The 22,939-nt window shown below is 43.2% G+C and overlaps 1 protein-coding gene across 10 annotated transcripts in view; it reads left to right on the forward strand.

Moving 5' to 3' along the window:
• The window catches only part of LOC102376131 (protein spinster homolog 3), a 69,282-nt gene extending 60,350 nt beyond the window's left edge, over positions 1 to 8,932 (forward strand). For 8 of the 10 annotated variants that reach the window (XM_025210594.1, XM_025210591.1, XM_025210600.1 and 5 more), the window contains 3 exons: positions 2,065 to 2,163; positions 5,002 to 5,261; positions 5,636 to 8,932. In XM_025210594.1, the coding sequence (XP_025066379.1) occupies positions 2,065 to 2,163; positions 5,002 to 5,261; positions 5,636 to 5,642 (366 nt within the window). In that variant the 3' untranslated portion in view covers positions 5,643 to 8,932. The remainder of the gene's footprint in view (positions 1 to 2,064; positions 2,164 to 5,001; positions 5,262 to 5,635) is intronic. The other 2 variants (XM_025210599.1, XM_025210601.1) reach the window with 2 other exon arrangements.
• The last annotated feature ends 14,007 nt before the right edge of the window (positions 8,933 to 22,939 follow it).

Consider the following 22,939-nt stretch of genomic DNA (forward strand, 5'->3'; position numbering starts at 1 on the left):
AAACAGTTCTGCTTGTCAGTGAAGAGTCACATCAATAACTATTGGGCAGTTTCATATATTCAGGGTCTCTGTACCCACCGATCGGTGGATTTAGTTGGCATTCATGTAGCATGTACCTGTTTCTGAATTGAACTGGGTAGGAAGTAAGTTTCCTATTAATTTATATGTTAAGCAGGTATTCCACAAAACTGCTCTCTACCTTTCCTGACAGTAGGACATCTCCTGTATAGTGTTTCTCTAACGCTGCAAGGTTTGATTTCCCTCCTCTTCTCCAACAGGGACCCTTCACTTTCTCAGGCAATAGTTTCATGCCACAGTAATATTTTCAGGGCTCAGGTACCGAAGACTTGTTCTGCCCAGCACTGTCCGTTCTCTGTTCCCACCTAGAAGGAAGGATGGCAAAGGCACTGAATTTCAGACTCTGCTTCATATCTGTACAACTAATACCACTGGCCCCTTCTCCTTTGTTTCATCCATATAGTTCTTCACGGCAGGTGTAGCTATAAATTGGGTGCGAGTGCCTGTCTGCTAACCTTTCTTTAACACAATATGGAATGTCTTTGCCTTGGAATTGACTGTGATGAGCAGATGCATTTAAAAATACAACATGTCCTTGTTCATAACAAGGAGAAAAGCTAATATTTTGCTTAACATGGAGTCTCCTTTCTCCTATGGAAGGCTTACATTGCTGCACATTGGGATTTAGTACAAGGGAACCCTAATCTCAATTTCTTGGCACCGTTGTATTACTCCTGAGTCACTGGCCCTGGAGGTGGCTCTGGATTGATGGTAGTCGGTCTGATTCTGACACTGGTCTCTCTGTAGTCTCTGTCTTTCTCTGTAAAATCGCAACGAAGTCTTTTGTTGTTTGAGGTTGGTATAAAGGATGGGGCTGGGAGAAATGAGAGAACACTATTTTCTTGCCTGAAAGATGAGCAAGTGGCAGGTATTTGGAAAACAAAACATACCAAACTTCACAAAATGACTGCTTTGTGTGTCTGGTTGCGAAAACTTTGTCTATCCAGACATGTGTAATAACGATGTAAACATTGTCAGAACAGGAGAGCAGCACAAATTATATAGACTGAACTCTATTTTATGCACAGTTGATCTATTAGCACAGCCTGAAAAGCTACCATTATTCCAAACAACAGTGTTCATTTTTTAAAATAACCATAATCATCCCAACGATTTGTGCATCTTGGACATGCCGTTACATCTTTTCTTTTTTACCTTGGTATTTAAAGGGTATTTAGTTTAAAGCACAATTTGCCTGAGCAATATTAAAAATGCTGCATATGGGATAAATGGACATCTTTGGGAACCAGTAAACACCAGTAAATCCAGCCTGACAGAGCTGGAGCTATTGCTATCCGGGTACCTTTTGGTATAAGAAGTTTGATTCCCTTCCCTGGTATCTTTTCAGTGTCTGATGTTTGGCCTTGGCTACTATCCCTGTTCAGTTTTGGCAGCGTCTGGAGTCACAAGTCCCAACAACCCCACAGGCCTCCTTTCTAGGTCAGGCCAGGCAATTACCTTGCAGCATGGGGGAAGCCTGCTCTGTGGCTGACACTCCAGACCTATGAATAGATCTAAAGCCACAAGGACTATCAGTCAGCATCTTCTGTGAATGCTGCAATTGGATGGCCAAAGCAATCTCTATATGCTGGAATGAGTGTCCTAATGAAAGAGAAGTTGTGTTTTCTATTTTTCCTTCGTTCTTTCTTTCACTATTTTGACTGGATGGATAATTTTTCAAAGCTGCTACTCCAGTGTCTTCTGTAGGTTTTCTAAACTGTTCCAGCTACTGATCTCCATCCTCAAACTTGCAGCAGCCTTTGAATAGAGAGCAGAGCACATTCACCCTGCACACTCTTCTATGCACTACTATCCCGACCATTCAGTTGGTCCAATATATACAACACCCACAAAAACTTTTGCCTCTAATATTTTGCATATTCCCTGGAAATGCTACAACAACCTTTCAACACTATGAGCAATGGTCATTTGTGTGCTTATTCCTCACATATTTCTGAGCCTCCAATCTCCCTTTCTTTCTTTTAGTGTATAGTGGAACCAAATTGCCAATCAACAGCTATTGCACTGCAGATTTTGGTGAGCCATTTTCTGGGAGATTCAGGCAGTCCGTACCTGATTGGCATGGTAAGTTTTTTTGTTTGTTTTTTTTGGCGGGGGGGAGCAGGGAAGGGTTGATATCATTTTTTTTAATGCTGACCCAAACCCTTTTTCATATCAAATATCTAAAAATTTCTGAGGAACAGGCTCTCGCAAAACTTCAGCTGATGCCTAGCCCTAGATTGGGAATTGCAGCAGCGGCTTTTCTTGTAGCGTGGTATGAGATGCATACAGCCTTCACTTAAACCAGGTTTCTTTCTTGGTGAACTACATCCATGATTCTTAGCCCAAAATCTTGAAAATGCCTGGTCTGTAAACTTCTGTATCTCTGCATCTGAAGAGTTCTACTGAGTATATACTCATACATTTTCAGGTTTGGTTTCATACTTTAATTTCAGCTCTGCTGATCCATGCTGGGTTTTGGTGGTATCATGTTTTAATGCAGCGGCTGTTGTTCAGTGTTTAAATGTGTCTCTTGTGTTGGACACCTCCCTAGGAACTACAAAATATCAATTTATTCTTCCAAAAGCAAAAAATATACTTAAATCTGTGGGAATCGATTTGTTTTGTGAAATTTCCTCAGGAAAACTCAGATTCACGCATTTTTTGTAATAATAGAAACAATTAAAATGGTCGAGGCTGGCATTCCAAGTGCGTCTCTCAAATGTTCCTCAGTTTTCAAAACGTTACATTTGTGTGGGCTTAATTTTCACGCTACTATGTAAGTGCAGGGTTTCGTTCTGATTTTTTTTTAACTGAGGAGGAGGAGGAGGGTTCAAGGAGTTGAGCAAACTTCATATACATCCAAACCTTCCCCCCCGCCCCCAAAAATGGGAGGGTTTAGCTTGCTGAGTGACCCACTAGGACTAGACAGCTGAAATTTGGCAAGGATAAACTTGATGAGGAAATTACCTTTTTAGTTTTCCTGAGAACTGGTTTTGATTGGAGACTTTGAAAACTGGAAGCCCAATCCCGGTACTTATTTGGGGTTTAGGGATAGTGGGAAGTTCCAGACAAACAGGTCACCAAAGACCTCTGAAATGAAACACTGGTATGGTACGTGCATGCACAGACCTAGAAAGGCTTGGGCTCTGTCCCAGAATAAAGGTTTATACACCTGATCTGTGGATCTTTGGTACTTAAATCGGTAGCCTAAAAGATGCCCAACTAGTGCCAGCTGTAGCAGGGAGTTTTGTGGTAGTGACCTTGCCTGGGGCTTCCTGTTGAATGTGTTAAGGGCGCTGCAAGCTGTCAATCTAGATATTTTTTTCTGGTGTGCAGCTTCTGTAAAGTCTATTCCCTGGGCCTCTGGCATCTGGTTAGATATGACATGCGAAATACTTTTCTGAGAAAAATACCTTTTATGTGCAATTCTCTTAAGTTGTTTACCTGAAAAGCACCAAGAAAAAAGTGTAAGCCTTCTGTGCCTTAACTCAGGCTTGACTCATGGAGCTGTTTGCATGATAATACATAATGAAGGACTTATTCCCCAGCAACCTTGCAACACTCCAAGGAGCGGATTTAATAAGTGTATGAATGAGGCTGTTTTGCTTCCAGTTGGGATTTTGTGCAAGACTCAAGATGTTTAGATAACCTCAGAATCAGGATGCATTGCTTATATAACAACAGCCCCCGCATCAGCCCTTATGAAGTCTACCTGTCTCTGGTCTTGTTGTTAAAGAAAGAATTGTTTATATTCAGCTCTTGATGTTACATGCTTACCTGCTTACTTGCTTGTCTTGCTCTTATAGCTTAAAAATAAGCACTGGAGAGCCGGTGAGCGGCCTCTTTCAAGAAGTCTATATTTTGTTCTCCGGGCTCAGGAGACTTCCTTACTGAGCATTTTAAAATTAAATGCATTAGAACTGCATGTCAGCTGTAGTGTTTGCTACAGCTCCCAAGTGCCTGTTTACTGTTAATCTTGCTCTGGTCTGGGTAAAGTGCTATAAAATAATCATATCATACTAGGGTGGCCTTAAATGGCTCCAGTTTGTGTACTTCAAGTGAGTTAGCTTCTTGGAGTTATAAGGTCAAACATAGGAATAAAATGTACAGCCTCTTATATTCAGCCCTCATTCTTGGTCTGAGATTATTTTTAAGATGCCAAGGAGTAAGGTTAAATATGGAGTTTTATTGGGCACCTTGGGTACTTGTCTGTCTACATAACTCAGTTTCATTCAGACTCATCATGACTCCTACAGATGCTACCCCCAATTCATGTACAGGCTGCTGCTTGGACCCTTTTCCATGCCATTTCTGTGCGTCTCCTTTTTAATGCTTCTGATTCTGAATCAAACTTGCTTCTCACCTTTACAATTGTTCCCTTCCCTCTTGAGCATTGCTTCCCACTTCATCTGCTCTATACCAATAGCAACCTTGATGGCCAGATTATTGAGGAGTTATCCATCCTTAGTCAAGGCCTGAAGTATGAAAGTGTCATGATAAAAGAAGTGATTCAGACCTTCACAAAACTTGAAACAGCCCAAGCTGGTTCTCTGTAGATGGAATAAGAAACACAAAAATGAGTTCATGGTTTTTCCACTGGCACTTCCCTGTGTCTGAAACAGGGAAAAGACTGGGAACTGCAGTGAGAAGCTGTAGTTGCCATCTTTTTCTGTCTTTTGTAACTGGAATTGCTGGACGTAAGCAAACCTAGGTTCATAAGACATCAAGGACAAAGGGATGTTAAGTTACAGTGTAGGTCTAGGTATGCAGGGCACCAGATTTGGCACATACAGGCATCAAATCTTGCTTTCTTATCTGCTCTTTTTTCTTGTTAGTGCTAGTTCTGAGACATGCACATTTCAAAGAATGAGAAAAGAAAACCTTTGGTTCCAGGTAAATGACATTATGTTCCTTCCCTAGATCTCTGGTGCCATCCAGAACAGTCATGTTGACTCCTACTTATGGCAGTTTCGGAGCCTGCAATACAGCTTCATCACATGTGCCTTCATTGGAGTCCTTGGGGGATACTTTTTCCTTTTGACGACCCTTTACTTTGATGAAGATCGGAAGGAAGGTGTCCAGCTTTGCAGAGGTTCCTATATGCATCTGATTTCTCTTACAGCCTGTCCAACAGCCCTTTTCCTGATACCCAAACTAAGATTGGCTCTCAAAGTTGCAGTGTAAGCCAGACTACTCCGTTGCACCAGGCCCCACAGCAAAAAGTGATCAGAACAGACGGCTAGTATGTTAAGAATCTTATGTCTGAAGTTAAAAATAATTTCCATTATTGGCAGTTTCTCAAGTATGGTCTGCAATCATCTGCAATAAGCAGTAGTAATAAGGTAGCTTGTTTGTAAGTGCTGCACACCAAAGAATCTTAGGGGGTTTTTTTTCTTCTGGTCAAGACACCCTATGAGAAGGGCTGTTCCTGGGTTGTACAACATTTCCCTTCTTTCCAGGGGAGGGTGCGCATTGTAGGTGTAAAGCTAGAAAACGGGACAAATGTTCTCTTTTCATCACCTGCTGCTTTTCTGAGGTGCATTCTGTTTTCCAGGCATTGAGAACAAAGGCTACGTTTCAAATGAAGAGGGCCTCGGGGACGAGTTTCCCAAGGAGTAAAGGAGCTTCTGTTTCCCCCTCTCAATGAAGGTGCAGTTGGAGGAAGAGGCCAAATCGCAATCCCTCCATATGGCAGCAAAACCTGAATACTAATTTTTATGACGCTTTCGACTGAGAGTCAAAAACTGCTATGGAATTGGCATATGGTGAACCTCCCCCCATCTGCGAAACTGGCATGAGTGCTCTGAGGAGGTTGGTGGCTCTGAAAGCCAAGAATATAGAGCTGTCACAGACATGACTATTATCCCAAATAAGACAGTACATTTTAAGGTGGAATGTCTAGTAGAGATGGGGCTGTGGTTCCTGCGAATTCTCAGCAGGATGATATTTGCTTAAAGGATGTGGAGAACACAGCCAAAGCTGCAGTCTTCTCCAGCTCTTTTATTAATAACTATGGAAGTCAAGAGCTGGCTGGCTAGTCAGCATCTGGTGCCAAGAGGAAAGAGACATGAGGTACCTCCATGAAATATATTCGTGGCCTCTTTATAATACTGTGGGACTCTTGTGAAGTACCATTATTCATGTATACCACCACTTAAATACAATGATGCTTTCTGTTTTTAGCTTTGGCTACCATCTGGATCATCTCTGAGCTACTGTTCAGATACCTCTTCGTGGATATTGTCATGGATGATTGTCTTCCCATCCAAGGGCTGTGCCCACCTGCACTGTATTGTGATCAAAATGCTGAGGTTCTCCGCAGCGTCCCAGAGCCTGAGATTTCTTCCTCACTGAATCTTAGCAAGTTCTGGCATTATCAGCCTTTCACATAATACTGCCCCTCCTGATGAACAGTATGAAACATCAAGCATAACAAAGCAGGGCCAAGTGTGAATAGCTGCTTGCTGTTGTAAACTGAGCACATACTGATGTGAGAGTTGTTTTGGGGGGTTTTTTAATCTATTCTAGAAATTGATTTGAACCTGGAAGGCCAAACTTGGTTTATACAGTGCCATTGCCCCACTGACTTTGGCGTGGTAACAGCTGGAGCAGAACTTGATGTTCCCCCGAGTTATAAATATCTCAAATTTTTAAAATGTTCAAGTCAGTGAAAATGAACTTGGAGAGCTTTCATCATTAATCAAATAAATGTCACAATGCAGAACTATCCAGGATTCTCAAATACTGAGCAGTTTCCAGGTGGTAGGAATAGCAGATGTTCTTCCACTAACATTCTCTTAGGAAAGTACATTGCTGCAGATTAGAAGTATTGCAATGATGGATTCTCAATACTAAGAAAAAGTTTTGAAATACTTACAATACTTACACAAAACCACACACAGCAGCTTTTCCTAGCATTTCCAAATGCCATGTGTTTGTCAGTGCCCAGACTGAGATTCTTCCTTCATGGCTGGCTGAAGTGAAGTCTGTAATGGCTTCATTTTGCTATTTAGACTGAGGAAATTGCTTTGCTATGGCACTAGTTTCACCAGTTTTCCTAACATCGTACAAGTTCAGTGCCTCTTTATGGGATGGGTTTTTTTTTTTACTAGAGCCAGTCCCAGGCATTAAGGAGTTAGCCTTTCAGGAGCTTTAGGGCACTTTGGTAAAATTGTAGTTGTGCAATATGCTGTGTAGATGCACCAGGGTGGGCAATTATTTTGGGCAGAGGACCGCTTACTGAGTTTTGGCAAGCCAGTGAGGACTGCATGACAGGCAGCCAAGGGAAGATAAATATTCATTTTCTAAAATTTTTAGGGGCCCTGTGGGCCGGATAGAATGGCCTTCCTGCCCACCCCTGGGATACACCCAGATGTCCTGGCAAATTGCTGATGGGTGAAAGAACTAGTTGTTAGAGCTAATTTATAGATGATCCTACAACAATGTCCTCGCTAAACACAACCTTCAAGACCATCAACTTATGCTCGGTCTCAGGGGCTGACATTTTACTCAAAGCAACTTGATGATTTTTTTTGGAATGCCTTCTGTATTGGTGGTGACCCTGTTAATAAGTTACTCACTTTGCATGATTGTCAAACCACCACTAAATTAAGCCGTACTCTTAAGAGTCCTGCGGAGGCACACATTTGGTATGAATGAGAGGCCAAATAGCTCCTCTGCAGAAGGCTTGAACTCCTTGGAAATGGACAAATGAACATTTCACTGCAGTTTTTCCAAAAGCTAGCTGGGGTTTTTGTCAGGTTTTTAACTATACTTTTACTGGATCCACCCAGCTAAATGACCAGATATTCTGAGCTATGCTCTGGCCTCTTTGGAGCTGGCATCCCCTTCTGCCTTGCTGCTCAAGCTGTTGATTCGGGGCTCTTGTATATGTGTGAAGCTGCTGTGGGCTCTCCAAAACTGTGAAATTATTTCTGTGAGCTGTTTTCAGACTCAGTACAGGGTTTAAAAAGTCTTTAACCTCTGACGCACTTCAGATGTCTTTGATCAGATCTTCAGTGTTTCTTCCCCTTGCCCTTCAGCTACCACATGCAATATTAAACCAAGTAAGTATTCCCTCTTAGATGGGGTACATGGAAGCAATCTGACTCTTGGAAGAATTGGCTGCAGAATTTTTAGGTTGCAGTTAAATTAACAGCCGGCAGCAATACTTACAGTGAGGGGCTAGAGACACAGGTTGGCTCCTCAGAGGTGGAAGAAGTGGACTCCTCTCTGTGACTTCTAGAGTAAGAGATTTGCAGGCACATGGTGTCATATTTGCCATTCTCTAGCAGGGATACTGTTGGAATGGAGGGACACTTCTGTTCAGAGTAGGTTCCTATTAGAGTAGGTTCATGTTGGCTAGAGAGGGAAAACCCCCTCTAAGAACTATTCCTGAAAGTGCAGGATACAGAGGATGTAGTAGTTGATTTGCTTATTCTTAGTGCATGAAGTGAGACAAGGAAGAACACGACATTAAGTATGGTGGGAAACTGCTACAGACCAGACTAGGGACAGGAGGGGTTCTCCCCTTCACTTCTTTACTCCAGCCTAGAAAGTTGCCTATCCTACTACAGGATGCATTTGGACTTTGATTCAAACACCAAATTCCTGCAGTTCATATCCATGTGGTACTTGCTTAATGATCTCTCTTTATTTAAAATGAAAATGTATCAGGCATCCTTAAGTCAATGTGAATTTGATTCAGCTGTATCCAGTTGCCTAGAAGATGTTGTTCTGTCCTTTTCACTCTTGTTCATTTATCATTGCTATCTCAGTTGTATTGTATTTTCTACAAAAGTAATATCCTATCTTAATCCTCCCCACTAAAATAAAAATAAAATGCACCATTCCAGTGAATGTAGTGTCATCCCACAAAGCTATGAAGTCCCCAGCACGTGTGGAGATGGTTGACTGTCGTCTTGGGTTTCAGTGCTGTTTGTGCATACAAAGGTTTTTAGTACTCCATGCAAAAAAACAAGTAACAGAACAAAGCAATCAAGCAAACGAACAAATAAGTCCCTCCCTCCCTCCAAAACATTACCTTCAGCTTGATGTCACAGGGGTGACGGAGTAGAAAACAGCAAGTCCGAATCTCCGAATCAGATTCGGCCGAATCAAATCGGGACAGTGGTTTGAATCACCGAATCGAATCACTGTCCCCCAAATCGTCCAAATCTGAAGTGAATACTAGCCACTTTGCACAGGCCTAGTTGGCATTACAAACTATTGCTAGTGGCAAACCTTTGTTGTCCAATGGATAGCTCTATGTGTCTTCTCCTGAAAGCTTTACAATACCCAGTAGGAAATCTAGCTACTCATGGCAGTGGTGCAATGGATGGAAATGGCAGTCCATTGCTCTTATAAGTAGGGACGTACCAAATACATGATTTCACAGATTTCATGGAAATCGTGTAATTGGCAGTCTCGCATGAAATAGCTGGTTTCCCATGAAAAAGTGTGGGGAGTCAGCTATGTTCAAAAAGCCGGCAAAGACACGGCAAAAGCCTAGAAGGACAGGGGCAGGGAGCGGGGAAGGGAGCAAAGAGAAAAAAAATCAAAGGCAGACTGCCTGTCTCCTGAAGCCAAAGCATGGGAGGGGAGAGAGGTGGGAAAGGCTCCCATCTCTGTCCCCAGGAGGGGAGGGGGGGGCAGGAAAAAGCATGTCAAATGTCCCCTTCTCCTAAAAGGGAGGGTGGTGGGGGAATGACAGGATGACAGGTAACTAGTTTTACACTTCAGTCAGGTAGGTACCGTTTAACTGCTACACTTAAACTATTTGTTTTCTCAGTCATTACTGCCCTCTGCCCCTTGAAGAGGATGATAATGAGTGAATTAACAAGCCAGGAAGCTCTAGGTAGGGCTTTCAATCAGTGCCTGGGAGGGGTGGGTCTTGTGGTGTCCCTCAGCCCATCAGAGGTGGAGGTGAGGACTGCTTTTCTCCACCTTCAAAAGGCAGCCCTGGCTGTGATATGGCTGAGAAGTTGGGGGCTCTGGGCATGTTACAGCTCGGTCTCTTGAATGCTCAGATTAAGCATAGTGGCTTCTTAACCTGGCAGGGGAAATACCATATATCTGTGTCTAAAGCGGCAGTTTTCCTGAGCTGCACTCCAGGAGAACTGCTCTTCTGGCGTAGTTCAGTACCCATCCAGAGGTTCAGTGGCTTTAAAGTTTAAACCAGTTTATGGAAATGGGAGTCTCCTCCCTTGCTTGCTTCGAGGACCTTATGGCTAAGGGCAAGCAAAACTCGGGGGCCATCTGAACCCCAAGCCTCCAGGCTTGGGCCTGCAAGTAGGATACCTGCCAAAGGTTTTGGAAACATCTGAACCCCAGGTGCAGGTGAAGGATGTTTGCCGATAGTAGGGCCACTTATGGTTCTGGGCTCATGAATTTGGAATTAGTTTTGGCTGATTTGACCTCAGATACGAATAAAATAAAACAAATAAATAAAAATTGGCCACCAGGGCCTGCAAATTTGGTTACATGGTTTAGAATTATGCATTGTGTAGCTTGCTTTAAATATTCCTTGTTTCTCTTCCCTCTGCCTGCTGGCAAAGATGAGCTACCTACCAATGGCAGGTTGTTGAGCAGCACTGATCCAATGTAAGAAAAGAAGTGGTTGCAGAAATCAAAGCTCATCCTTCATTTTGGAAGATAGAGTTCAAGAGTGTAAAAGAGCTACTGTTCTCATTGCTGTTTCAGTTCTGTTTAAAAGAGAATTGTCTTGGCTTAAGACAGGCAACTTGGACCTGACAGAGGTGGGTAGCAAAGATTCCTGCAGCTCAGCTGGTTAAAATCCAGGGCCTGATCAAATCTTAAGTCTGCCAGGAATGTGGTTCAGTCCATTTCTCTCTGTGAACCCCTTGCTTGTCGTCAGGGGAAGGTTAACCTCCTCCATGAACTTCTGTCTCCTAATCAGTGGAGAGTCATGTGATGACACCTATTTTGCAGCCCAGCATGTGCCTGATCTTTTAAACTGAATTTTTGTGCTAGTGGAAGGCATTGAATTGGCAGTCCTGGAGAGAGTGCCCAGTCACAGCAGAGAGCACCCAAGCACTCCCTCCCAGCCTGCTGATCTTCTACAATAACTCGGAGGTTTTACACCCCAGCCATGGGAGTGAAGTTGCTGTGAAAGAATCTGCATGTCAAGACATCGCCCAGATGGAAGAAGTGCATTTATTACTAGTCTTGCTGATGACAGGTGGATTATCTTGAATTGCAGCAGAATCTTTTTCATGTTCTGACTTGTAAAAGCTTAACTAATGCAAGTGTCAGTGGTGGAAGGGGAGAGTTTGATAAAGAGCATCTAGAGCCATTGTGTATGCAGTGTCCCAAATACTAATGGCCTTACTAAAGCAAAATCTGCCTTTCAGGATTTAGTTACATATAGTGCCTGAGCTGCCAATAACTCCATTTTCTCATTGAAGCAGATACTGATTCCCCTACTCCTTCCTTAAGAGAGAGATCCTGGTAAATAATCCTTGTAGGGATGCTGAGGGAGGACAATGAGCAGGAAACTGCACTGTGCAGTCCCAGGTCTGGTCCCAGTTCACCTGTTTACATTCTGATCTCTGGTTCTTGCCAATAATCAAATGTTTGAACTAATTTCTCAGCTCTAATTGAACTGACCAATACTGATAGAATAAGGATTGATTGGCCTGAGGAGGTAAGATTAATTGCTTGCTTCTGCTACTTGCAGATAGCTGAGTTTTGCTTCCTTTTTGCGGAGATTGCAGAAGTTAGTCTCTCTTTTAAGACTGCACTGTTGTTGCCATTTTGGTGGGTGGGGAAGGTTATCTTGTACAATTTGCATTAAGAGGAACCAGTTGTTCCCATCTTCTTGCTTAACTAGTCAGCCCAGCCAGTATACCTTAGGCTCAGGTAAACTAAATGTTGAAAGGAATGAATGTTTTATGTTTCTCCTCAACACTGACAGTCACCTTGTTTCACTAGCCTGTGATGCAGCAGAGCAAGAGACAGGGAATTCAGTGAAACCTTAAATCACCTAGCTTCTCTCTGAAAAACCTTCATCTAGATTGACAGATGTTTTACATCAGAGAGCATGGACCTGCAGCCCTCCTGTGGTGCTGTTTTGGCTTGTCATGCAACTCTTAGGGATCCTATGAAAAAAATTCCCACTGTTTCTCTAGACCTAGTAGGAAGCAGCTTGCTTTCTAGTGTGGTGAACTGGGCAGAAGCCCTTTTCCAGAGCTCAGTATCTCAGCTACTTAGCTTCTACAAGTATTCTTGGAAATGTGCAAAATGCTAATGACATGATGTACTTAGGCAAAGAATAAGAGGATTCTTACAGAGCATCATTTGCATGCTACACACTTCCTCCTCCGCTCCTTTTTAGGGATTGAATTGAACTGTATTAGTAGAACTAGTGCTTTTAGGCTGCTGTTTCAGGACATAAAAGAGTGGCATTTAACAGTAAGACAGCTACATGTTTGCTTTTCTGCTGGGAGAGTCAGATGGGGAGCAGGCATTTGACAACTTTACCATGAGACAGCCAGGCAGCATGAACACTAGGGGCACAGACAGAAATGACAATTGCATCTGATCTGGCCTCAGAAAGCAGCCTACAGCCACGACCAAACAGAAGTACATGGCTGCAGACTGCTTTAAAAGAGCCTGATCTCACAAAAATCTGAACCCTCATTGCATAAGGGTTCAGATAAATACGCTCCAAAATGGAGCATGTTCTGTAACTTGTGTCTGCAGAACTCCCAGCCTGTCACTGTTTTCAGAATGGGAGGGAGAAAGGGAGCAGAGGGAGCTAGGTTTGGGGTATTTTCTGCTGACCGTAGAGGGTGGGGTAGGTGGATTGCAGTCCTCCACCTCCAATCTACCCACCTCACCCTCCAGCACTGGCTGGGGAACCTCAAGAATGACCTCCTTCTGCTCTCTTTGTCCCCTATCATTCTGAAAACAGCATTGGAGCTGAAAGAGGGGAGTCAGTGCTGCAGGCTGCCACCAAGCATCTGGAATCCCCAACTCCAGAACGCAGCAGCGAACTTCTGTTGGGTCCAGGGGATCGTTGCAACTCATAGTGCTTTCTGCCAAGTGCTACGAGTTGCAACAGGAGCTACTATTCTGTCTGTGCCCTCTATCCCTGCCTGTGGCTGATCTCTCTAGTTACCATGGTGTTGAAGTGAAGGGGAAGGGGGGGGGCAACCCCCAGATAACGATCATGCATGAATTATCCCATAGAACAAAATACACCCCTGCATTTTTTAAGCTGCCTTTCATCTCTAAATGGTGTTTTAGCCCAATTACTGGGTAGTTTTCTTTTGTTGGGCAAGACTTTTATTTTGTTGGCCAGCCACACAAATACTTGAGTCTTGTACAACAGATAAAAACCAAATTGTAAGCACAAAGTTTCTCTTGGCTGGAACTTGATTATTTGTAGTCAGTGAGAGCTCATAAAATCAAGCCCCTTGGTTGGGACATTAGCTGTTAAAATTGGCCAGTGAAGGCTTCTATAAGAGTCTAGGTTCATGACTATAATTCACTCCATTCCCTCTGAATGTACTTGTGTTTCTGATAAAGGCAGTATTTGTCTCTTATTTTTTTCTCAGAAACGATGCTGGGTTAGCTACAGGACTTTTTATGTAAATGGTTCGTCTCTATGTGCTAATCAGCTATTGATGAGCTAAGTTCTGGGACATTTGATTGCTGTATCTTGTGTAAACGAGAGAATAATTTCTTTTACCTTAAGTGTGTTGGGCCTCGGCCTGTTTGCCAGCAGAAAGGAAGAATGGAACAGAGATAACTGCAAAGCTAGGAACCGAGGACCTGATCCTAAACCGACTCTCAGTGATGGAACATGGTACACCAGCAGGCTGTCCCATTTGCTCGCTTCACCGCACCTAGAAGGTAGACATTCATGCTTGGATTCACTGCTGTGCACTTTCAGCATGTGCTTACATGAAGAGAATTGTTGTGTGCAAGGCGTGTGGCCAGATTGAGCTTATATTCAAGTGCTAAAAATGTTAAAAGTTTTGACAGATTTGTAGCTAGTATCACAATTGCACTCAATTGCTGCAGGCTGGCTGCGTCATCCTCTCTAGTTTTAATTTAATTCTGCAGCCTGAGTAAACAGCATAGTATTTACATGACTTCTGTAATTCTGTGGGCCCTAAAGAGAGAGGCTTTCATATTGTCAGACTTGGGTATGGGAAAGCTGCAACTCCCATATTCCTCTACAGAGAAGTTGAAAAGATTTTACTCAAATCACTTTTAAAATCCTTTTTTAGACCTTATTCTTTTTGCCAAAGCAGAAGACATGAGTTAAAATGGAAGTATGTGTATGTATAGAGACAACGGACCTGGCTCAAGCTCAGTCTTGAGTATCTTCAACCTTGCAGTAATCAAATCCAGGCTAAGACTTGTTCTCTTTCTATTTCTGTGACACTTCTCAATGGGCATCTTTACACATGCTCTGGGGAGGGGGTTTAATTAAAGCATATCTGGAGCTGTTTGGGCACCTATACACATGCCCAACACCTGCTCCAATGCATTCTAATTAAAACACATCAAAGAATAGAGTCTGCTGGAGCATTCTAATTGGAACGCTCCAGCAACCTTGGCGTCTCACGTATTCAAGTGTCCCACGCTTCAAAATGGTGGTGGGGGCACTTGAACTAAAATTCATTCAACGAGCTTTAGTTGAAGCACCCCTGCTGCCATTTTGAAATGCGGGGACACTGAATACGCATGATGCCGAGGCTGCAGGAGCGTGTTAATTAGAATGCTCCAAAAGACTCGATCCTCCAACGCATTTTAATTAGACCGTAATAGAGCTGGCATTGGGTGTGTGTATAGGTGCCCAATCACTTTAGGCACTTTCACCTTTGGAGGAGTCCAGATAAGCATTAAGTTCTAAGATTAAATGCTGTTCATATTCAGGCCCTGATAGCATTAAAGAAGCACTTCTTCAAATCTGGTCTTGGCATGGGTGGAAATGCTCCTATGTGCATACTCAACCATTGTAGTGTGCTACTGCATGAAAGCATTAAGAGAAATGAGCCAGTCTCTTTGCCCCCCCACTACTCAGATAATGGAAGTCAACTGCTGCAGTGGTGTCAAGCTGAACTTCAAAATTCTGACTCAGTTTCAATAGCTTATAATTATGATTAACAGGCCTGTGGAGTTGTCCAGTACCTGAGCAAACATCTCTGCCCATATGCATCCATGTTACACATTGGCATTCAGCATGGCCATAATGCCAAATTCACAGTTCAGCCTATTTAATAGACACTTCCTTGGTTTTTGCTGTCCCCCCAACCCTTAAAATATGAGTTCAGTGCCTCAGACGTGCAGTTCTCAGAGTAAAAAAGTGACAAATCTTCTATTCCCCAGAGTGCCAGAAAGGAGTAAATAATCCTGGTGTTGCTGCCCCAAAGTGCTGCTGTGAAGTGTACAGTCTTTGCGGAGGTTCAGTCTCTGGGCCCCATCCATTTGTGGGATTCTGGTGTATTTGCCAGCAATGTTGCTAATTAGTGCTGACTGTGGAAGTGACTGACGTGGTCACGCTTCCCACTAGGACCTGGAATGAGATCACCTGCTCATTTCATACAGGCCAGGAAAACCATCAGATGGACGTGCCTCTGGGTCCCCACTGAGCTGGGCTGCATTCAAATGATGAAATTTGGCTGCCTCCCATGACCAAATCAGCCAGTCAGCCTTTATAGGTGCAGTTTGCTAATCTTGCATTTTCCTGTAATTCTTTTCACTGTAATCTGGTAGTCTACAAAGTTGATATGAGCAGAACATGGAAAGGTTTGCCTTGATATTACATTGCAGAACGTAATTGTATACTTACCACTCTCTGTAATTTAACACTTGCTTCCCAATTAGTCCCTTTTAATATGTGCAGTTGGCTGTGCCACTGTTTGCAACAAATGGTTATCATTTCTGAAAACTGATTCAGGTTCTGTGAAAACTCTGGATGTATAAATTACACCCTCCCCAAATACAGTAGTGTTTTATTTATGCAGAACTAGATGTATAGCTGAATTCCAATAAGCTTAACCCTGCTTATGGATTGGTCTTTGAGGTTATGCATTACCTCCATAGCATCAGGCCCCTTGTAGGTCATGATTCATGTATTACATACTATAGGCCTATTATAGTAGAAGGAATAACTACTTGACCCATATAAAGCTGAATCTCATTTTTTGCCTTGCTCTTGTAGTGCCATGCATCTCTTCCTGCACCTATTCTACTTTTTGTTTTTTCTTTTTAATTTTTTTTCTGTGTTTTGGTATGAAAACCTAAATGGCTCTTTTGGGAATAGGTTAATGGTTTTGATTTTCTTCTGCAGTTGAAATTGGGGGCAGTAAGTCAGGAACCAGAATAAATGGGAACAGAAACAATCAGTTTGAAAAGTTTGGCTTAAAGCTAGGAGTCTAAACCCATAAGGAAGAGCCTGAGTCGGTGGCCTGATTTTTTTCAGGTGGGTGAAATACCCCTCTACACCTTATGAAGTCACAGTTGAGCTGCTGCATGATCAGCACTTGAGGGAAAATCAGTTTACCTATAATTAAGAAAATAAGAGCCAATCTCAGGCTCCCATTTTTGGAAATCTTGATTGTAGGTATTTTGCTTAGGGTCTCTGTGACCTGCTGAATGAAGATATCTCTTGGAAAGAAAATGTAGGTCACAAGCACTTGGTGGGAACTCTAATACCTTGGCTGCTTTTGACAACATTGTCCTTGGGTCAGGAGTAGAACATGGCCTCTTAAAGCAGCAGCTTTCCATAGTGAACGCTTTGGAGCTGGAGCCTGCCCTATGTGCTAGGGCTGTGACAATATTCACCTAATGCACAACAGGAATTGAAATGGCACAACTGAGTTTTCCTGAAGGCCAGGCTGAAAATATTTCCCCGAGCAGCTCAAGAAGAAAAGACATTTTTCCATCACCTACACTTGGATAACCATACTATCTGGGATCAAAATACGTTGGATTGTAAATATATTCATTTAATTTGTCTCAGAAAATTGCAAAGTTTGGTATAGTATGGGGGAGAGGGAGAGCAATCCTTAATGGGACTGGATTGCTTTTCTGCAATGCGATCTAGTGCTTTTGTCCCACTCTAAGTGGACCTTACCCTAGAAGTCATTTGGAGTTATGTGGCTAGCCTTCCTGTCACCATCTTATATGGGGAAATTGTTTTTCTGTAGTGCTTTCCTCTCCTGAAAGACTTACAGGACAGAATTGTTTGCCTGATCCTTTAAATGTGAAGGCACAATGGTGATGTGAATTCGACCCCTAGACGTGTGTGTTTAATCTGGAATCAGATATGCACTTCTACCTGTTATCCTGGTCTCACTCTATAGCCTTATCCTCTTCTAATAGCATATGATTACATATGATTCATCATCTCTTCCCAAGCGCATGCAAGTGGAAGAATGTCAGGGAATGAGGCAGATGCAGTTATTTTCATGCCAACTGCTTTCTCTATAAAAATTTAGTTTATATTGTTAAATGTTGTCATGTTGTCTTACTGGACAAGTGCCTCCTGATCTAGTGCAGTGACTAATGCTCGTTTCTGCCCTATGAGTCTCTGCTGCCTAGGAGGGAAAATGCCACAGGAGGGGTCACTGGGAATGCAGCATGGTTAACTGAATGTTGAAGGATGCAGCTTGCCTGTGCCTGGAAGAAAGAAAATACAGTTCTTGCCCTGACTGAGGTGAGGCAGGGTCTTGTTCTGTGACACGTTGCTAAGGAATATGTATTTTTTTCTTGTTGGTCAAACAGGTGATAAAGGGCACCCTAGCACCTCCCAGTAGGTGACTGCAGTGCTCAGGAAGGCTGACCTTGTGTATCGCAGTCAGTTGCTAATCCCTTTAACTGGGGAAGAACCATGTCCTTGTATATTCAGCTGCTCTTTAAGCCATCAGACTAAACCAGGGGGCTGTGGCTGCAGTAAACTGAAACAGGAGCGAGAGATCTAACAGCAGCCAAGGAGGAGGGGAGCCAAGGGAAAGCACTGCCTACCTAGTAAGGGAACTCCCCTTCCCTGACCTTAACCCAGGGGTGGGCAAAATGCGGCCCACGGGCCAGATGTGGCCTGCCAGGCCATTCTATCTGGCCTGCAGGGCCCCTAAAAAAATGTAGAAAATTAATATTTATCTGCCTCTGACTGCCTGTCATGCGGCCCTCGATGGCTTGCCAAAACTCCATAAACGGCCCTCCGCCTGAAATAATTGCCCAACCCTGCCTTAATCCCACCTTAGTGTGCATTGGTTGGCAAGACCTCACATGACTCCATCCAGTGTGTATGTAGCTGTAGCCTTGTGGGGCTGATGGCAGTTCATGCAAGGAATGCTGTTATAGCTTGGAACTTGGCGAGATAAACGTATGGAAATGTAATGAATGAATAGCTATAAATTATTGGGATATTAGGAATTGGTCTCTCATTGTTTTATTTTTTTCCTCCAGATCAGCCCCATTTTTGCTACTAGCTTACAAACCTAGCCATCACTTCTATGGGGCAGGATAGAGGCTCTTTCTAATGGAGGGAGGCTTCAAAGAGTAGCCATCCTAAAAGTTTGCTGGCTCAGGTTGATGTCAGTTTGCTCTTCACAACGTGTCTTGTTGGCTATTAAGTCTGCTGCCCAGGTGCAGGGCAGACAGTTCTCAGTGTCACTTGGCTGCTCTACCTTAAAGATGCTTTTCTTCATGCAAAATACACTTAGAGTCTGGTTTCTAATGAGTAAGTCTTTAGGGACACTTTCAGGCATGCATGGCCGGTGACTCGTCAGCTCAAACCAGAATCTTTAAAGGGAAGAGAATGTAATATTGAAAACATATATGTGGCATTGTTCAGAAATGAGGCTGGGTGCAGCCCCTGTGAGCCAGCTTGGGCTGACAGAGGTTTGTGAGGCTTTTATTCAACTTCCAAGATACCTACCTTGGGTTTGGCATGGGATTTCAGTGATCCCCAGATCCTGGATTCTCTGTGGCTTGGGGTTTTCTGATTCTTTCACTTATGCTCATAAACTGTGCCTATTGTGACCACGATGGCATGCATTTCACTGCTACTTGGAGCTCTCTGATGATGACTTGATGCTTATGGGGCTTTCCTGCCTGGAATGAGCTGCAGTGGTCACATCTTTGTCTTGAATATGCAAACTGCCTGCCATCCTGTTATGTCCTGCCTCACAATATTGCTAGTTCCACAGTGATTTACTGAGAACGATGTCTTATTTCTTTCCTGCCAAAAGCCAGCACCGAGCGGGCTGCATCAGTCTGGTGGGAGAGTGCAAGAGGAATGTAACCAGGTAGGAAGGTGCAAAACCATGGGTGGTCTGGGAAGAAGCAAGTCAGAAATTGGAGAAGGGCAGCAGAAGTCCTGGAAAATGAGATGTCTGTGTCATCTACCATGCAAACCCCAGTTCCCTGGCATTCAAGGTCTCATTTAGCAATAGTAACATTAAGATTTAAAGAAACATCAAATTTGTTTCTTCAAGGGATTTATTTTAATGCCTCATTAGTAAGTACATAAGTTCCCCCATCTTAATAGGATTTATTTTGGAGCCACCCCATGGGTTCTTTAATTCTCTATTGTGGATCTGTTATTTGGCATTTTTCTTACTGCTCACTGGAAGGGAAGAAGTTACCTTTTTTTACAGAGGGGTGAGCAGGTTAAACAGTATGTTCTTCCTCCATTCACAGTCCTTTTGCGTTCCATGACTGCTGTAAATGAAGCCAGTATTTTCCTATGTCAGAGGTAGTTAATTATTCATGGCACTTTCATTTCTACGAGGATATTTGTCTCATCACTGTCAGTGAGCTTTCTAATTATTTTTTGTGTTTGGCTTACTTTGCATTGCTCCTTGCTACCTAACATCTAGCTGAAAGCGCCAGCCATGATACTTGAAACCAAAGAAAGTGGGAAACCCTGGATCCACATCCAAACCTTGTAAGTACTCTGTAGAAACGGAGTATCTTTGAGGTTTGAAGGACCCAGCTTGAAACAGAACTTCTGTGTCTTGATTCCCAAACCAGTGTCTGTTTGGAGCATGGTGCCTTCTCTAAATCACTGCTGAAAACCTGCTTGTAGGTGCAGTATCCGATGCCAACATAAAAATATTCATAATATTCCTCATGTCACTAATAGAAGGGGTTTAGGGGACATAGCTAAGGGGACAACAGTTTTCTAAGATAAAGATATAGCGCTGATAAGGAAAAGGCATAAATGGGATGGAAGTGGAGTTAATGATCACTTTTCCATATGGGATCAAGATACTCTGTATCTTTGATTCTGTGGTATGTTTTGTTAGAAATGACAACAGGACAACAGTATAGGGAAGCAAGAATCAGTAGGAAAGTGAGTAAGATGGAAAAGGTGCCTTGGGAATAAAGGGCAGAAAATGATAGTCTGCTACTCTGAGACAAAAGACTAATGAGTAGCATTAGATTGTCCTGCTAGTATATTTGTCCCTAATTTGTTTTGCATCCAGTAATGCTTAAGGCTGACACCAAAGGATGTGTTGTTTGGCTGTTCAGTGCTGATCCCTGAGAACATTAGACTTCTTTGTGGACAGGGGCCAGGGTGGTTTCCTTTTACTGTCTCTCTGAATCAGCATTTCTGGGACCTTGCAGAGAAACAGCTGCATGAAAACACAACTGCAAGCAGGTAGGGTCCCGCTTGCAAGTGGAAAGTACAAGAAGTCTGATCATCAACCTCCACAACAGGCACGTAGGTGCAACCAACAGCTTAAATTCCTCACACCTGAGCAGGATTTGTGGATAAAATATTGCATAGAATAGATCATCTAATGGGAGGTAGAAGCATCCCCCCTAAAAGCTCCTCTTTGGGATAAGGGAATACCTAATTGCTTGATAGCTGCATGCAAAGAACCACCGTCTCCCTTGCAGTTCTCATGACCAAGGCAATGTAACCTCCTGACCAAAGTTAGGCAATTTACCATTCTTTTTGTATCAGGTTGACTAACGAATTATAAACGACAAAGGCCCAAAGCAACTATAAACCGTCATTGCATTATCCTGGCATAGTGTGGTGCATGTTACGCAGACCTAATTAGGAAGATTTTTGAAAGGTGTCCAAATTAGATGCTGCTGAGATGTTGATTAAGAGTGTTCCCCATGGTATAAACTGAGAGTGTTGCCAGAGCAGGTGAAATTTCAATTATCTCTGCATTTTGTTTGCAACTTGTGTGGGTCCACGAAATGGGTTCAGATACCACTACTTGGTAAACAGTTGGCCTGGATCCTAGCTACTCCTTGCACCCAAGTTGCTCACTTTCCTCAGACAGTTGAATAATAAGTTATTCTTAAATTTCTTCCTTCTAAAACCTTTTAAAACTGAAACCTTAATATTTCTGAATGGTGCAAAGTGGACACTTGGGAACCTAAAGTCCTTCAGCTTTTCACATTTGATTATAGGACTGTGAGCAGAAGCAGTGCAAACTCCCCCTGTAGCAGAGGTGGTGAGACAGATCCTTCACGCTTGGTCTCTCTGCGGAGAATTCGAGTCAGGGTGAGGGTGGGTTTGTGCCATGCTCATCTCTCCACCAGTCTGGAGAGAAAGCCACTCCTCAGATCTTTGAGACAAGTCAAATGGCAGTGCAGCTGCCTTTCTTAAATCATTAAAGTGCCTGGAGTGAGACTTGAAAGTCCCAACTTCTTCAGGAGTGGTCAGCACCCAGGAGATCCCTTTAGGTCACTTAATGGCAGATTTTAAGAGCTCAGCACTCAAGGTAGAAGATGGATGGAAATGACATTGGGTGAGAGCAGTGACGGAAAACATAGAGGGAGCCGTGGATGATAAACCTTGAGAAGGGACAGTACTGACAATGGCCAGAGACTTTGGGAATGTCTATGCAATGACAACCTGGAGTGATTAAAGCCACTTTAGAGAAAATATTTTAATGCAAGGGAGCAGAAAGGCTGCACTTGTACAGTGCACAGTGGTGTGTTGCTTTGTGACTTGGGCACCTCTGCTATACCACAGCATGATTACTGAGCAGCTGAGGTATTGTAGTCTGGATACTTTAATACAAGATCAATGAGAGATGCAGTGAAACCAAAAGGCAGTAAACTCGGGACCGATTTTCACACGATGTACAACAACCTGTGGAACTCATTGCCCCGTGCTATACTGAGACTAAGAGCTGAATAAAATAGGACTGGATTATTTTCTGAAGCATAATAAAAAAAAAGCCCAGAGATATCGGAAACATTTGGGGAGGGAGGGCAGTAGCTTAAACCAGAGGCTTTAATGTCAAGCTAATGCAAGTTAAGCCTAACCCCTGGAGAAGCTGGTCCAATCTCAGGACCTCTTATTGCTGTGTTTCCTCCACCTTCTGCTGAAGCACTGGTGGTGGTCACTGTTGGAGGCAGGAGTAGGGGGAGCACTAGTCGGGTCTGATATGACCATTTCTATATTTCTACTATCACAGAAACTGATACCAAATCTTCACTGAGAACAGGATTTGGCTCTTAACTGCTAGAGATTCTAGTGTAAAGCTGCTGGAAAAGAAGAAAATGCATTAACAGTTTGGTTAGGAGGGGGAGCAGGGAAGGGGGTGAACAGAAAGTTCAGTGTGGAATTGTTCTCACCGTCTTACTTTGGTTGTGGACACTGGCTGCGTAAGGCCAGCGTGGATTTGTTTGATAAACCTGTCCACTACCAGAACAACCATATCACAACCCTTCATGCTCTTTGCTTAAATAGCCTGATGAATGATTGGAGGAAGGAAGCCAATCAAGGCATTGTGAGATTGGGGCTCCAGAAGAGAAGGATAGCTAGGCTATCCTAGCAAAATGTCAGGCTGCCCTTTCAGTAGCGCACGTCTCCTTTCAGTTGACTCTCAGCCATTTTCTG

Source organism: Alligator sinensis, unplaced genomic scaffold (genome assembly GCF_000455745.1).
Source record: "Alligator sinensis unplaced genomic scaffold, ASM45574v1 scaffold419_1, whole genome shotgun sequence".
In the NCBI taxonomy this organism is placed as follows: Eukaryota; Metazoa; Chordata; order Crocodylia; family Alligatoridae; genus Alligator; species Alligator sinensis.